Source organism: Phaenicophaeus curvirostris, chromosome 16, assembly GCF_032191515.1.
Source record: "Phaenicophaeus curvirostris isolate KB17595 chromosome 16, BPBGC_Pcur_1.0, whole genome shotgun sequence".
Taxonomy (NCBI): Eukaryota; Metazoa; Chordata; class Aves; order Cuculiformes; family Cuculidae; genus Phaenicophaeus; species Phaenicophaeus curvirostris.
Window position 1 is genome coordinate 2,064,385 of NC_091407.1, and position 17,351 is coordinate 2,081,735.

Sequence of the window (17,351 nt, forward strand, 5' to 3'; positions counted from 1 at the left end):
GGCTTAGAGGTGCCACTGCTGGTAAGGAAGTGGACATGCTTCACCTCCTCTTTGGTTTTAGAAACATAGTATTCGGAGAAAATTTGTGTATGTGGCTTTTCTTATAAAAGGAGGAAAGAGAGAACTTACTTTCTTCTTAATTTTTCGATGTGCTTCTAAAACTTGATTTCGTTGTCAGAGCTGGGGAACGCTTTACATGGCACTCCAGTTCCTTAGTTTTGTAGGGAAATATTCATTCCCATTTTACCTGCAGCTTCTGGTGGAGTTTAACTTCCTGATGGTAAATAGCACTAAGTTAGAATCATTGCCTATTTATGTTGTTTCACATTAAATGTTAACAGGATGACAAAATCTTCTGAGATGCTAAAATGAAGTCCCTTTCTTTTTATTTTGTATGTACATGCATCTATTTCATAATTAGATCTGTAATCAGCCTTCCTATTAACATATTAATGAAGCAGCAGAGACAAAAATAAGGAAGATTTCATCACTCCAACCAAGGATTTGTCATGTCTTATCATTACAATGAAGCCTTTGAAAATCCAGACTACCACTTCTCAGAGACACTGGAAGTTGATAGAAGGTGAGTTTATTTAAAATAGTTTCGATGTTATGACTGTGCCATAAAAAATTAAATTCTCTATTTATATGCAGGAGAAGCTTTTTCTCCAGAGTCTTAATTTGTTGAATTCTTTTAATCCCTCCTTTATGCTTGCTTTCTCACAAATTTTTAAAGCTGTTATCAGGAAGGTGACTTTCAAGAGAAATTGCAGGGTTTAGTTTTTATGTGTTACATGAATTTATCAGTTAAATGTATGTTAGGACTTATGCCATAATGTCATGGGTATTTTTTAGCTCCAGTGATTTTCACAGTGTGCTACACTCGTGGATGTCCTCGTTTTCCAAACAGTTATTCCTGTTTAGGTAGAGTCCAAGCTAACTTCAGGCTGACAGAATGTTTGGTCTTTCTAATTCAGTTAGTGACAAAATCAGAATCATGATGTTAGAGCTCTAAATGCAAAATACCTCTCAGGATCAGATTTTGGTTTGTAATGTAATCAAATGTGATGATAATATGTAATAATTTATTAAGGATATCTATTGAGAAAGACTCAGGGTTTTCCTTTTTTTACCTCTCACACAGGATAAGTCGTCAAAACAATCGGTTCTCTTACCAAACCCCTTATGATTATGATTATGATTATGATTATGATTATGATTCTTCACCGTATGGTTCCTATGGAGAAGACAATGAAAGAGAGCAGAATGACCCTCTGGCCATACCAATGGCCACCATGAGACACGGCTCTGAATCCAGCAGAGATTTACCAAGAGTTGTTGTCCTAAGCGGAAGTCCCTATGGACATTCCACAGGTATGTAATTTCCGACAGGAACATCTTATAGAAACACTGGTACAAATAGTGGCATACTCTGTCCTGAGGGAGTCCTGCAGCTCTGGAAAGCTCAACTCTATGTATTTGTACGTTGTGGCAGTGGGTTTTTTTTGCTTATTTTTCTAGAAGTAGTTCAGATGTTCTATTAACAGATCCATGGACTTCCTGTTGTATTAACATATTGGTAAATACTGCTCGTATGGAGTGAATAAGGGATTGAATACTAGGATGTACATTGGAGTGAGATGTAGGAGTCACAGGATGTACTGCTGTGTTTGCAGGAGAGCTGCATTTGGTCAACAGGGCTGATATTCTATGTGTTTAAATAATCCATAGCAGTATACAAATTTCTGTATAATTCTGATTCTCTTCAACAGATAATCTTTCCTTTGAGCCTGAGCCAGAACTGGTGTACAGCCCGCCTTCAACCTTCCATCGGCTGGATCGCCCCTACGCCCACAGGGTTGCCAGTGTATCAGAAGGTAAGACTGAAGGATTGTGGTGCATTGGAATATTGAATGTCAGTATCACCCTGCATAAAATAATAAATATTTTAAAGGTTTAGGTATGAAGATCTTCACGTAAGAAAAGGAATTGTAAAACATAAATTCTCTTTTAGTCTCCTGCATCATTGTAACTGAGCTGTTCATTATCTTTCTGAAGGTGATGATCTTTGTTTCATGAGCAATGACAGATACAATGCCTACCAATTTTAACCCAAACTCGCTGTAAGTGGGTGAACATAAAGCAGACTTGCACAGTTATTTGCAGAGTCTCACTGTAGAAGGAAATAAAGGGAGGATAGGATGCATTTTTGAGACTGTCTTTAGTGAATTGTTCACTATGTTGTCTCCATATAAATTTTGGATTATAATAGTAGCTACAGATTTGTATTCATTAAAATACAGGTGGTCTGGAATAGTGCAACTTGGGTTCTGTTTTAGGCTAGCATAATAGTTTATTGTTCATGTTCTGGGTAGGAACTGTTCTTTCCCATATCGTGTTATTTTTCTGCTACAATCAGTTCTGTTCCTGTCTGCTGCTTTTGAATTCTTTTCTGTAATTGTTACCTAGACACATTGAAAGAACCATTTCTCTCTGCCCTCGAAGTGAAAGATTCTTTGGGGTTTTTTTTCTCTTTTTCTTCTCTAAGAACATGATCTTTACATTCTGATTTAGCAAAATCCTGTATTTGTATTAAAAAGCTAGGATTTTATTGGTACCTGGAAACGTCTCTCTCCATGAGTGACCATAGAAATAGGACATCTCCAAACATTAACTATTGTGTATGATTTTTAATACCTGATGGGAGGGAGAGAGTGCATTTCCAACAGGATCCACTAGAGGATAAATATCTAGGTGCTGAAAATTCAAGAAGTACCTCCACAAGGAAGCACAGATGCTTTTCTTTTTCTGATTCTTTTTAGTTGCTACAAAGGAAGTTGACTTAAAGTAGAAATGACACTGACATCAGGGGACCGTTAGATCTAAGCAGTTTAAATATGGTGAAGGAGCCTGCAATGAGCGCATTAACTAACAGGAGCATCAGTCAGTTGGGGCCTCCATACTAGAGGGTCAAGCTCAAAAGGGGGATGTAACATTGTACAAACTGGACATTAGCTTACTGAGGAGGGGGTGAAAGGAAAGCTGTGGCTAAACTCATCTGCTCCATAGCTGGAAGGCAAATAGATTTAAGGAATATAGTCACTTCTGTTTGAATAAATGGGTGAAAGAGGATTGAGAGAACAGTTGCACTTTGGCCCCAGGGAAATGGGGCCATATAACTTATTCAGCATGATTGAGTGTAATTCTAAAACAATCCCTCTGAAGTCAGTGGAAGGATTTTTAAAGACAGGACCCGTCCTCTTGGAAGAAAGTTTTGAATAATCAGTGTGCACATTTATGAATGGGTCGATGACAAAGTTTTCTGTAACAGCTGAAGACTGGGCTCAGTATGTCTTTTCCAGCATATATCTGAAAAATTGCGCATGGTTGTGAAGCATGACCAGAAAATAAGTGAATGGAGAAGTATATGTAGGTAGTGAGATTGAAGGGTATTCTTTTAAGTTTTTTCTGTGAAAGTGAAATTGGAATTTCTTTAGTCAGTTTGTGCGGAGTGCCTGGGCTTACTAAACAGTGCACGTTTATTTAGATAGTGTTATTCAAAACAACAGAAGACCATCTGATGAGATCATCATGACTTCTTCCAGCCTTTTTGAAACAGATCCAGTGCACAAAGAAGGTAAGAATTTAGATGAGGGGTTCAATATTAAATATCATCTTGCACAAGGAACTATGCAAAAACGGCCTGATTGTCAAGTAATACAGTTCTGTCTCTTCCACGGGTAGTGCTATGTTTGGTCACTAATATCAACTAAAATTGTAGAATAATTTTTAGCTTTCAAGTCAATATGTAGCATCACAGAAATATAACTACCAAACAGTGATCAAGCAATAAAGCAGCATTTTGGAGTTTGTCAGTATTTTGTTTTCCTTCATATTGCAGCTCTTTGTGTTAACATTAAACAAGTACCAGACAAGTGATATTTTTTGACATTCAGTATCGTACTATTTGCTTACATCTGTATTGGAGTATTGATGGAGCTGAGGATATTCTAAGGAGTATTATTAAGTGTCAGAATTTGCCACATTTTGGTAGCAGTGAAAATGGAGAATGTTGTTATATCCATTTCAATTTTATATAAAAAGTGACTGTATTATTATCCCCAAATTTGTTTCTTCATGGATTTTATGCAGACGAAAAACTAGTTGAAAATCTTGCAAGTATGACTGCCAGTGAAAGGATTAAAGCAATCCAGAAGATGCCAGAGACCATGAAAAAAAAGAGAGAGATCAGGTAAAAAAAAAAAAAAGTTTATCTATTTAGTTTTACAAACACTATACTTTCATCATCTAGCTACCAAGTATAGGTGTTTGCTATCTGCTCAGCTTTGATTTGTCACTTTGAAAGAGCTGAAAGTAGTTTTTAATGCACTTTTTAGAAGTTGACATTAAGGGAAGGGAAGGTAATTTAAAGCTGGTTCATTGTCCTTTCTCTGGATAAGTAGAATCTCCCGTGGTAATATAAAACAGAATACCAAGACCTTGAGATTTCATCATGAATGATGACTTGCAATTTGTTTTCAAAGGAAACTTGGGTGTTGGCCATTGAAAATGGAGAAGAGACAGTGATCTCAACCATCCTTTTGTCTTCTTACAGAAAATATTTAAATTTTGTTCCCAGAGTGAGTTGTTGGAGGGAGTAGTTAGTTAGAACATGCTGTCATAGCATGGATGAGAGCCACGGTATCAGTTCATAGAAAATGAACCAGCAGAACATCTCCATGTCTTCTTAGCTCTGTTCATGTGCACATGTCTGAAACTGTATTTGCAGCAGTTTCTTTGGCTTCTTGTTTTAATTACTACCTACACTATAATGCTTGTCACCCCCTGCCCTCCTCTTCCACAGGGATAAAGTTCTTAAAGAAATAACAAAAAAATCAAGCCACCACAGTACTCTACTTCCCTGCTGTACACAGTGTCTGCAGGGAGCAGCTCTGGTAAGTGTCAGAAACTTCTGTGAGTCACAATGCAGTAAACCACTGCTCCAGAGGTGTCTGCTAACTTGCTTTATTTTATTGCCAAAGAACCAATTCATTGCTGCAGTGTTCATTAATAATGACTTGCATTAGGGAAGCACTTAGCAGCACCAGTTAAGCATCTTATGGTGCATGTAGTGTGGGAAATCTGTTCTTGTCATTAAAATGGAACTGTAAAAAATGTGAGGCTTTATTATGTGAATTTGAGTCCTGTTTAAGACTGCTTGCTGAGATCCATCTCTCTCTCCTCTTTTGCATTTCAGGCATTTCGGCAATTTGGAAGTACCTTGTCAGAATATTCTACCTCACTGCAATTCTGGCACAAGACTCTGAAGATCATTGGTGCTGAGTTTGGAACAAGTGTTCTTTCTTATTTTATTTTCTTGAAGTGGCTGCTAGCCTTCAACGTCTTCTCATTCCTCATAAACTTCAGTTTCATCACAATCCCCCAGTTTGTTGCAGCAGAACCAAATAAACTTTCATTCACGGGTCTGGAGCTGTTCACTGGATCTGTAAGTATGTAACAGCAGATTTGCATCAGTACTGTATGCAACAGATCTACTTTAAAAACTCATGATAGTGTAAAAATGTTAGTATTCCTTATTAAGAGGTTGGGTTAGTTTTACAAGAAATACGATTTAGTACATATTTGAAAAAGAAGCTGCAACAAACACTGACTCAGGGTGAGATGACTGGAACTCATTCTGATGCATTTGTCTCACTGCAAATGGTTCATGGTTCAACAATATTTCAAGGCTTTCACTACTTTCAGAGAGATACAAAGGCAGCCAGGCCTTCCAGAGATAGCTACAACAGTCTCCAGCAAGACATTTTTCCCATGCTAATTTTCCTGTGAATATACAGTGCAGATTTCCCTACGTGGTCCCGTGAATTTTGCTTATTTCCGAAGTTTTATTCTTCCAAGGAGCACACAGATCTTTCTGTGGCAGCCCACTGAACTCACTGGGGCCTGGAAACAGGAGGATCATTTCATTTCTAATTTGACTGGTCTATTAATCAACTAAGTGATCTGAGAAGATTATTTACTCTTTCTTTTTTTTTTTCTGTCTTTGTGGTAAAAAATGTGTTGATCTTTTTATTGTTAAAGGATTTCTCTGGTCAATAAAGAAGATTCTGGTCTTACTAATGCTTAGTTGAGAAGAGATCTTTCTGAAAAGGAAGTGTCAGCCTTTTCCTTCTGAAATTGCTTTTGAAGTGCTGTGTTTTGTACTAATGCTGTTTAACTTGGCAAAATACAGTCACCACTGCAGGATTTAAGTTATAACTTAGTAACTTCAGTGTTGAATACCAGATACTTCCTTTCCAGTTCCTTCATAGTTCATAAAATTTATTCTTAAGAAACAGGCAATTAAGCCTTTCCCTCGTCAGGAATTTTCAGAAAAGACAAAATCCTTTAAAGGTGTTGAATGCACACGAGCATCCTGCAGGAATCTTAAGAAGGATACAATTAATTTCTATATCTCTACAATCTATGGAAGATTTTAGCTGATAGAAGGAAAACAAAGGGCCTAATATTTAGAAATTTAATCACACCTGTGATTTTGTAGCAGGGAATGGGATAGCTCCCACTTCCACTAGTGGGGTTTCAGATTATACTTCCCATCATACACTAGTGATAGCAAACATTGTGAATGGTGTTTGTGTCTCTTCAGGGTTATTTTCAACAAACAGTACTCTACTATGGCTTTTACACCAATGCTACAATCAGTAAAACAACAAATGGTGCATCTTACAACATGCAGTTGGCCTATATTTTCACCGTTGGATTATATTTTGTCATCTGTTTTCTTATCTTGTTGATCAGGTAAAGTAACTATATATTCTTTTTCACTTGCATTAAGGGGGGAAAAGTCTTGCAAAAAACCCCTCCACCTTGCCAATGGCTGGCAGTGATAATTACCTGAGTGTATTTCTATAAGTCTTTATTTCCAGGTCTAGAGCTTATATAGAAGTTTCTGTTCAAAAATTTTGATTCTTGTAGACATCATTAGACAAATGATGAATAACTACAGAATAGTAAGGGACACACAGAGAATCCTAGTTCAAACAGGTGGCTATCACGATCTCCCTTATGTAAGCTGTTACTCTTGATATCTCCTGGTATTGATGTGGCTTTCCAGAAATAAAGATTGGCAGCAAAAACTAGGAGGTGGAAATGTGAGAGTTGTTTCTTACATAAGTTTATTTTCCGTGTCTTATTTGGTGTGCTATGACATAGGTCCAGTAGCTTTGGGGCAGGATAGAAAAACTGACAAGTCTCCCTTCGTGTCCTGCTGTGCTTGGTGTATTTCCCCATTACGGATCTCACAAATTTAATTTTCTTTGCAGCATGGCAAAATCCTTCTGCAGGAACTTCATTAACCCTTCGATGTACTCTGGAAACGCCAGCAAACTTCTCTGCACTTGGGACTTCAATATAACTAATGAAAAAGCCGTGAAGCTGAAACAAAAGAATCTCAGCACACAAATAAAGGTACACAGGAGGTAAAAAAAAAAAAAAGGTAGAAAGGTACAAATCTAGCATGCATGAGTCACTCTGCCAGAGATTTATGTGTCTGTACAAACTTGTGTATGCACACACAATTCTCTGGCAAAGCGACTCAAGCATACTAGTTCTGTTCCTGATAGACTCAAGTGTTCATGACTGTTAAGTTTCCTTTGATTTGAACTCCTGGAGTTGGCTTAGCTACTTGTTTTTCTTCTCTCTTTAAGGTACATATAAATATTTGTATGCTTCAGTTCTACTGAATGAATCTCTGTGACTATTAAATATTTGCCAAACAGATTATTTCTACTGTTTTTCCTTCCTGCTGTTTAACCAACTTGTAAACAAAAGGCAAGCTTGTGATTTTTATCTGTGAAATATGATGTAATGGTCAGGAGATTAGACTTGTAGGATAGGAACACAAAATTGTCTGGTAAACGTTCCGACGAAATTACTCTGCCCATCTTCTAGAGAAATAATCTTTCTTTCAGTCTCTCAAGTAGTTACTCAGAACAAGTTTTGCTTTATGCTGTTGACTAAGAAATTCTTCATTAGTATTTGTTTCCTTGCAGGAAGACCTCTCTGAAATAAACAGAGAAGTTCTAAATTTTTCTGTAACAGAGAGACTTGTTCGTATTGTTATTCATGTTGCTTCTTGGGCTGCTTCCCTGGGAATAGCAGTAGCTGCTTGTGCTGGTGTTTACTTCCTCTCCATTAATAATCTAAAGGTAAGGACAGATTTTGCAGTCTGTGATTTGAGGTATGGTTTTGCACAGGGGTATATTACGTGTGGAACAAGGGTCTGTTTGCTGCCAGGACTGTCAGGAAGCAGAGCTGTTGTTTCTGATGATGCAAACACAAATTCTGCTGTATCTGAAAAGATGGTTTGCAAAGGTTCACACCACCAGGGACTATGGCAAGAGTGTAGGACTTGAGGGGTCTGAGCAAATCTCCCCACTTTCCCAGCAGCTGTCTGCCTGGGCTTCTAGCTAGCTTAGGGATAATGCAGCTGGTGACCTAAAAAGAAGCAGCAAGAAGCTACTGCAAAGCCTGCTTCTCCTTTGTTTAGGAGCTGCTTTTAAGCTGGGGCTCCTATCCTGGGTCCCATGTTACACAAGGGAAGGGAAGAGGATCACTGTGCTGCTGGTCATGGGCCCATAAAACATCATAGTCTCTAACCTGAGAATGTATGGGGACATGTGCCAAGTATCTTCCCTGCAAACACAATTTGAGGCAGCATTTTGATAAAGGCTCTAGCTGGGGTTGTTTAGTTGTTTGGGTTTTTTTTCCTTTTCTCTCTAAGCTGTTTGTGGAAGATAACAAAAATGACCAGGAGACCCAAGCTGCAATGTTGGTACTACCTATTGTCGCATCTCTCCTCAACACGTTGATTCCATTCTTCTACTCGTGGCTTGGACACCTGGAGAGATTTCAGACTCCTGGACACCAGATATATGTTACTATTGCAAGGTATTTGTTGTTCCTGTTTCTTAGTGCTTGTTGCCTGAAGTTGTCTGACTCTTCTTTTTGACAGAAAACTCTGTCTAAGGGGTGTGTTGGGCAGCAGGGAATTATAGAGGAGAATTAATCTTCTCCAAAGGCTTCTGTATACCCTTCTCTCTGTTTTTGTCTTCTGGGAGTCCTCTGGAGTGTTAAATCTCTCTGCATGAAGACAGGGTATGGTTCCCCTCTCAATTAGGTGCACTGTGACACTGAGCTTGGGTTTGTTTGTAGATGGCCCCAGGCTGTTGACCACTCAAAGAAAGGAAGGGGAGAGAGGAGTGAGGAGGTCTTATGTCACTGCAGATTCCTGGAATTAACAGCACGTAGGCCCTGGTGCCCTGCAGACTTTCCTCACCTCTGGAGCCCACGCACCCAGCCATCAGCCTGTTTAGCAGAGGCTTATGCCAAGCTGGTCTTGACCAGCTCTCCTTCTGCCAGGACAATGGAACAGCGCTGCACCCAAGCTCCAGGGCGAGCTGCTGTTAGTCCTGGAACTCTGCAGGGCTATTGTTGTTGTATAAGGAGGTAATATGAGTAACCAAAGGTCATCCTGCCATCATTGCCTCCAGTGAGCTTACGGACCAACTGTCAGTGCAGTTACTGTTACTTTTTCTTTTTAGAAATATTGCCCTGAAAATATCAATTGTTGGAATACTGTGCTACTACTGGCTTAACGTTGTGGCTGTGTCAGAGTCACAGGTAAAGTTTCAAAAATATGAATCTTTGACTTACAAGGCCAGGTTAGGAAGCCCCTTGATAAGAGACTTGCTCTAGCGAAGAGAAGTACATGCAGTGTCTTGGAAAGCTGAATTTGTCACCCCAATGCTTATTTATTAGCAAGCATCTTTAGAAAAATGAGCTGAAGGAAAAATTAATCACCGACTCAGGTCTCCAATGGTTTGCATCGTTGTTCAATCGGGTCAGCTATGATTAGTCAGGGTTTGGACAAAACTTTGATCTGTAGTTTCAAATGCCCAAGCATTCAGGAACAACACTAGAATTGCATGATTTTTGACTTCTAGATATGAATTTTTACTTTTTTCTCTTCTTAAAGTGCTGGGAATCTCTGATTGGCCAAGATATCTATCGTCTTGTTCTAGTTGACTTCATATTTTGTTTGCTTGGCTCTTTCTTTGGAGAGTTTTTACGAAGGTGAGTACTTTTCTAATCTTATTTTTATTCGTTAACCAAAGATAGAGTTTTTTTTCCAATGTGAGCAAAGGAGAAGACCATCAGAAGTGTGACTGTGGCACCACTGAAGCTTCCTTGGTTATCTCTTCCAGGCAGTCTCTGAGTACGTGACTTGCATATATTGCAGCTTTTTCTTAGAAAGAAGTCAAAGTGTGTGTGGTTCTGCTCTTCAAATGTGTCGTTTTTTCCTTTGGAGATGGAAACACAAGCAGGGAGGAAGCCATATGGTGGTCTGTGGAGTGCACACAAGTTTAAAATGTTATTTATCAGGGATTTAATATGACTTTCAAGTGTAGGATTCTGTGGCATGGTGAGAAAGTTATTTCTAACTGAAAGTGAATATAGCTGAGCATGTAAGCAGAATCATTTAATTCTGTCATCTGCTGTGTGTACCTTCCTATTGCCAAACATTATTTATGACTTAAGGTAGTTGAGTATTTAAGTGCTTGCCAGTTCTCCAGAGCACTTAGGATTCCTAGCCATACTTGTGTAGGAGATCCATTGTTCGCCCTTTGCATATGATGTGAACAAGACTAATTTACAAGGTAGGACTTTGTTAACTTTATGGTAAATCAGCTCAAAACTACATTGAGGAGCCCTTGAAGACTTTTCCTCCACAGCACTTGCCAGTGTACTTTAATCTTCCTTATGTTTTCATTCTGTTCGGATGGGAAACCACCTCCCAGTGAAAGGTCACAATGCCAAGACTGCAGTGTCAGCTGTAACGGATGTCCTTCGCTGAGCTGTGTGAAAACACCAGGCACGGGGCCATAAAAGAATAAAATACAATTACTTGTATTTATCTACATATGTATAGACTAACCCTCTGAAAGCCCAGCCCTGAAACATTATTGACGATGCAGCTGATCAGGTGGTACCAAGACCTATGTTCGAGGTGAGGTGACGCTGAATAGTTACCAAAATCTGTATTGTTCTTGGTACAACAAGTGGAAACTGAATCTTCCCAGCTCAGGAAAAATGAGGTGATAGAAAAGAATTGTTGGTCCTCAGTAGGAATCTTCCGGGCACTTGTTTACCTGCCTGCGTCTCAGCTACTTGCAAACTCATTTAGTTTGAGGTAGAGCAGTCGAGTATACTTTAGGATATATTAAGAGTATCAGTCTACAAGATGCAGTTTTTTAAATGAGGCTGAAAGTTTTCAGGACTTGGGAATTGAGTAGCCATTTGTATCCTGAAGCCATTTAAACTATTTACGGGTACTTTTCTGATATGGTTACAATTCCTTTTTATTTCCTCTTTTCTTTTTATTTTGAGTTCCATGAAAAATATTGTAGGTCTTGCTTCAACCCTTCTGTGCATTATGGGAATCTGTCTTTGCTGAATTCTCTTTCATTTTTGAAGTGTTGTCTGGTTGATGAGCTGATGAGCTGTGGCTGCTTTGCATAGCATGTGGTTAATGCAGCCCCTGAATAATTTGTCATTGATTCTGGTATTCGGGAGGTCATTTGTAGAGATTTCTACAAAGGGTTTTATCTTTTAGCAAATGCTACTGTGCTGTGTTGCTTTTCCCCCCCCAGGATTATTGGAACTACATTGAAACTGGGGTTGCCAGAATTTGATATTGCACGAAATGTTTTAGATTTGATATATGCGCAGACTTTGACCTGGTAAGTGATGTGTTTATGGCCAAAACTTCATTTAACTTAGAAGAACTGTTGAACATTAGAATCATAGAATAGTTAGAGTTGGAAGGAACCTTAAAGCCCGTCCAGTTCCCACCTCCTGCCATAGACGGGGACATCCCACAAGATCAGGCTGTCCAACGCGGCCTTGGATTCTTACTCAGGCATTTCTGGATGCTTCCCATCACGGGGAAAAGAACAGGATAAATGCCTGAGAGAGATGATACATAAAGCAGCTTTGTAAGGATTGTGACTTTCCAGTTCTCATTGTAGTTATGTAGATAATAACAATAACTTTAGTCCATACTTCACCCTATGGCCATCTGGTCCGAAAGAAACCCCTAAAAGGAATAGCCTGGAGTTGTGTGTTTGCCCCCGCTGGAACGGTGTTTCTGTTGAAATAGTCTCAGGATTAAACCCTGGAAAAGATGCCTTGTTTCTGAGTATGTCACTCCAACTATAAGAGTTTTGCAGAAATCTACGTAGGTATTTATGCTTCAAGTTGCATACTTCCAAAGGTTGACTAATTGTTATGGGATCAATGTTAATATACTTACATTTCCAAAGAACCGGATACTTACTGTATATGAAGTTAGTGTTATATTTTCTGCTTTCAGTGCACTGAGAGCTGTGCAGTGAATAGTGAGGATTTAATTTTTCTTTTATAAATCTTTTCCTGTAGGATTGGCATCCTCTTTTCACCTCTGCTGCCCGGTATCCAGATGATAGCATTTTCTATAGTATTTTGTGTGAAAAAGGTAACAAACTTTACATGTATTCATTATAAACTTAAACCATTTGAAATCTGGTCAGAATTTCTTGTGTTGAAGTGGTGGGTTTGTCTGGAGGCTGTGGGGTTTTGCATGCAGGGGAGAGTTTGATTGACTAGGTTTTGGTGGGGGCTTGCTATAAAGGAACACAATTCAGATGCTTTTTTTCAGATGCATTACAAACCTGTGAAACCTGAGAGGAGGACAAGCATGGAAGGCTTATAGGAGGGGTTAAGGAGACAGAATAAAGTGGTAAAAGTAAACACTGGAGAATTAATGATGTACAATTGCATGTGTCAATATAGACACTCAGTCTGTGGCTGTGACTTTGGCTTCCCGCTTACTCCCTAGCAACTCTCCCCACTCTCAAGTTATCTAAGTGTAAGCAGGGTGATTCAGCTAAAGATCACGGCGTAAGCTTCCTTTGCAGAATTGTTTGTTTCAGTAGTGTGACTGGATGACACATCGATTGTTGGGTCATCGAACGGTTTGTAGTGTTGAATGTAGAACAGCAAAGCTATAGTCGGATTGATTCAAACTTCCCCAAACTGTCCATGCTACAAATCAAACTCTATCCAACAGAGTCCTGAAGAACCCATCAGAACTTCATTTTGTTTCTTACTATTTGAAGACTATATCTTTGGATTTTTCTAAAACTACAGTATATCTATCGAATTAATGTAAAAAGTTCTTAGAAACTTTTGATAGATTCTATTCCAGCAATTGCCTTCAGCAGCCTCAGTGGGATTGACATAAACCAAGTTGAAGCGGCAGGTGACACTGTTCAAAGAGTCAGGGTACCTTCATCTCTTTAAAGGTCAGTCTGGTGAAGAATTGCCAACCCCCTCGCAAAGTCTGGAGAACTGCTCAAATGACAACTTCCTTCATATTCCTGCTGTTTTTCCCTTCCTTCATCGGAGTCCTGTCTGTCATTGGAGTCACTGTCTGGAGGTATGCAAGTTTGCTGGTGTTCAAGCCTCCTGTGTTTCTATAGAAAAAGTTACCTTAATTGCTGTGAAAGGTTTCAGATGTTCACCAGATGTTCTGTTTTCTGGAAACAAGACTTGCTCAGTGTGCTGCAGGAGTGTGGTTAATGCAGTAACTTGTCCTGTAAGAAGGTGGAAGGAGAAACAGAGTTGCATTCAAGTCTTGGGTGCCTATTTAAATGTCACAGCAAATTTGGCTTTTCCTCCTCCTTAAAAGTTTTCACAATGTATTCATAGTTCCTGGGCTTATTTATGTTAACGGGCCCTGCTGAGTCTGCAGTGGAGAAACACCTGGAAAAACTCAGTAGAGATCAACTTCTGGATTATTTACAAACTTCAAAGGCTCTTTTTGCAGGGAGTGCTGACCTCTGTCATAATGCATCTTGGTTGTTATCAGTATTTTAAAGCTGCTTTTTTTACGTGCCTGTAACTCTGGTCACAGGAATGAGGGCATGCATGGATACACCCCTGTTCTTTTCCTCGGCAGTTCTCAGCCACACCATTTCAGTATTCAGTGAGACAAGTGGCTGCACATGAATCCAGGTGGGATTAAATATTTCAGAGGAGACATTTCCAGATGGAAAAGTGAGAATTTAAAACTGCCTGGAGCGGTTCAATTTCAAAGCAAACAATGCTTTCCTATTCCAGTGTACCTGAAAATGTTAATCCTTGCTAAGGGCTGCTTTGCTTCATCACATCCTGTTGTTGCTGAAATCTCTAGTGACTCATGTCCTCGAAAGCAAAGCAAAGTGATGGTTGCCTTAAGCACCTGTGATCAAACTGTGACAGTTGGGATTTTCAGTCTGCAGTACCTTGCGCCACGGGGATTGTCGTGTTAGATTTAGGCTAAGATTGTATTTACTGGGCTTGACGGGATCCGTTGCAGCGGAGTCTCCATCTCTCGCTGTGGAGCCTGGGGGGAGCATTTTAATGGCTGGAGAGTGACCCAAGTTAAGTCAAAAATAGATCATGGATCCAAAAAGAGTGGAGTGCTCTAGAAACTAATGAGCATCTTGATGTATAAAGTCATAATGTTAACTAGGTCAGGAGTTGATCTATGAAGCTTTAGTTGCTGTTTTCACACGCTTTCAGGTTAAAACCTTCAGAAGAATGTGGTCCTTTCAGAGGTTTGCCTTCTATGTATGCTGCAGTCTCTGAGTGGATAAATATGCTGGAAAGTTACACTGCCTCAAAATGGGTCGTGTGGATCTACTATAACTTAGTTACAAGTGAACTTTTCTTCTTCATCCTCTCTGTTATTGTCCTGTAAGTACCTGCTTATGAAAAGGTATGTGTGTATATATTCTAATGGATAAAATAAACAAGGCTACTTTCTGTTGAGACAGTGACTAGGAGGAAATACTCTTGGGTGTGAGTGCTTATATGTTGGACTTTTTTTTTTGTCTGTGTTTAGAATTATTTCTTATGTCTACTGGCAAGTAATAGAAGGAAGAAAGACCATGACCAAACTCCTGTGTAAGCAAATTATAAATGTAAGTTTGACTTTCAGCTTTAACTTTTTAAAATTTGCCTTCCTTGTTGATGTCATCTTGCTGTAGCAGAGCTGTAGCCTGCTTTTCCTGACAGTTCAAGGGTGGGTGGGATCACTCCCCTGTGGCCGTTGCAAGGAAACTTAACACTCAAGTTTTGTGTTGTTGCAAAATAATTTTATTTTCAAGCTGTGCTGCTGCAGCTCCCTCTGTAGACAGATCATTTCAGAATAAAAGGAGTTCTAATGATTATCCTGGTCAATGGTTGCTCTTGAGGCCTTGAGCCTCTCAGGAATGATTAGTCCATTCCAGCTAATTATCAAATGTGTTTTGACCATAGGAAGGAAAAGATAAAATGTTTTTACTTGAAAAACTACGGGCACTGCAAAGGGCAAAACAAACGCTGCCTGCGCCAAGAGGACAAGACCAGCAGGTCAGTTTGGTGGTTCGGATACTGCTGTATCAATTTCAAATGGTTTTGTGGGGTTCCTCTAGCCCTGCAACTAGGGGGATGTTTTGGGATGTGTCTGTATTTAGAGCTTCACCCAAGGTTACTAGTTAACTCCAGACAGCAAAAGGACACCATGGAAGTTCCCTAACTACTTGTTCCAGACTGGAATTCAATATTCCTAATCTAGGTGTGCAGGTCACTAAAGGGTTTGGCCACAGCTGGAACTAAGGAGGCTGCCTTCCTCCCCTGCCTCTGGATTTCCTTAGGTTATGGTTTGTGTCCCCCGCAAGTGTTTCTGTTGAGGTAAAACTGAGTGCTGTGACCTAACCTGCTTTTAAATCCCATACATCAAGGTAGATTTCTAACATCTCTACCTTGACTTTATTTTTTGAAGTCAGTCCTCCCTACTGAAGCATCAAGCAAGCGTTAAAGTATGCACGTATAAGTGCCGTGCAGTCTTTTTACTTGGGTTAAGCGAAAACTCTTTCACCAACATGCTGGTGAAGAAAAAAGGTTTCTTAGGTTCCCAAAACCAACCCCACCTGCATGGCTGGCTGTTGTTAATGTGATAATATAAATAAATAAACGTAAATAGAGACTGTAGAGAGGGGAGGTTAAAGTGAGTGAGTGTTTTCTGTGTGCTGAGGACTTTCAAATGCTGGACGGCCCTGTGTCTGGGGCCACGAGAGGGATTCCTGAGGGCAGGGTTTGATAGCCCACAAAATGTGGATGTTCTTGTAGTCGTTAAGGTCAGATTTTGAAAGGAGGTGCCAGAGTAATTGTACCGGAGTGAGTAAAAGAGCCATCTCCCTAAACCAAGGGTAATAGCCGTGGGTGGGAGTAGTGCTGACCATAGTCAGGACTGGAAGCCAGAATGCAGTACTGCTAATGCCAAATATTCTGTCGTTGAAAGAAGCCCCTCTTGATACACCCCCTCCCAGCACGTGCCAGACTACCCAGGAAGGGCATTTGACAGGAACCAACGAGGTGAGATGATCAAAGGAAGGAAGTCTCTGCTAGGTTGTCCCGTATAGAACCTGAGGTGTGATAGACAGTGGGCGAGTGTTGGACAAAGAGGACATCCTGTATGTATAGAAATAATTGTGAAGATTGATTAGAGCAGGTACAAAAACGTTATCAGAACAGGTGTTGTAATACTCACACTCACAGACCTTTGTTGCAGGTAACCGGTATCTTTTTAAATGCAAGCCAAACAGGCACATGAGGGAAGCGTCAACCTAAACCTACTTGTCAATTCTGTTTTCAGCATCCCTATTCTGCCAGGATCTCGGAGGGGGCTGGCTTCCCTCCAGGTAAGCATTTGTAACGCTGAACACAGAAAGCAGCTCAGCTCTGTAAAAATGTTTGCTATAGCATAGACTTAGGAAGGAACAGTAAGAGAGACAGCATTGTAGCATTTTGTCTAAGAGAAAACAAAGACTGGGTTGCTGGGGTAAACATTCTTCCTAGGAGGTACTTACTGGTAGCTTGTTGTAATGTTGGTGGTGTCTTCTGAAGGCTGATCACAAGCTTCTGTCTACCAGAGTTGAATTTCTTTGGGTAAACAAGCCATTTTGTCTTATGTGAGCAGCCACAGGCAAGAATGTTACACCACATTAGAGATACATCATCTATTCTGGGACTCCACATCATCAATAACCTCTTCTGAGAGTCCCACCGAGATGTGCAGTGTATGTCTTGAAGAAACTCCCAGGGTAGCTTGACCTATTCTGGGTATATACAAGCATGTAACTTCACTCCAAATACCCGACAAATAAGACACTGAAATAGCGTGGTGTTTTTGAATAGAGTGATGG

General features: G+C 39.9%; 1 protein-coding gene across 2 annotated transcripts in view; it reads left to right on the top strand.

Annotated features, from left to right (window-relative positions):
* Positions 1-17,351, top strand: part of TMC5 (transmembrane channel like 5) — a 30,087-nt gene that overhangs the window by 11,981 nt on the left and 755 nt on the right. For both annotated transcript variants that reach the window (XM_069870566.1, XM_069870567.1), the window contains 20 exons: positions 422-583; positions 1,145-1,374; positions 1,773-1,877; positions 3,548-3,637; positions 4,153-4,252; positions 4,865-4,955; positions 5,258-5,506; positions 6,668-6,819; positions 7,344-7,488; positions 8,073-8,228; positions 8,804-8,970; positions 9,624-9,702; positions 10,058-10,155; positions 11,733-11,822; positions 12,520-12,595; positions 13,425-13,558; positions 14,686-14,859; positions 15,008-15,086; positions 15,424-15,516; positions 16,802-16,847. In XM_069870566.1, the coding sequence (XP_069726667.1) occupies positions 510-583; positions 1,145-1,374; positions 1,773-1,877; positions 3,548-3,637; positions 4,153-4,252; positions 4,865-4,955; positions 5,258-5,506; positions 6,668-6,819; positions 7,344-7,488; positions 8,073-8,228; positions 8,804-8,970; positions 9,624-9,702; positions 10,058-10,155; positions 11,733-11,822; positions 12,520-12,595; positions 13,425-13,558; positions 14,686-14,859; positions 15,008-15,086; positions 15,424-15,516; positions 16,802-16,847 (2,428 nt within the window). In that variant the 5' untranslated portion in view covers positions 422-509. The remainder of the gene's footprint in view (positions 1-421; positions 584-1,144; positions 1,375-1,772; positions 1,878-3,547; positions 3,638-4,152; positions 4,253-4,864; positions 4,956-5,257; positions 5,507-6,667; positions 6,820-7,343; positions 7,489-8,072; positions 8,229-8,803; positions 8,971-9,623; positions 9,703-10,057; positions 10,156-11,732; positions 11,823-12,519; positions 12,596-13,424; positions 13,559-14,685; positions 14,860-15,007; positions 15,087-15,423; positions 15,517-16,801; positions 16,848-17,351) is intronic.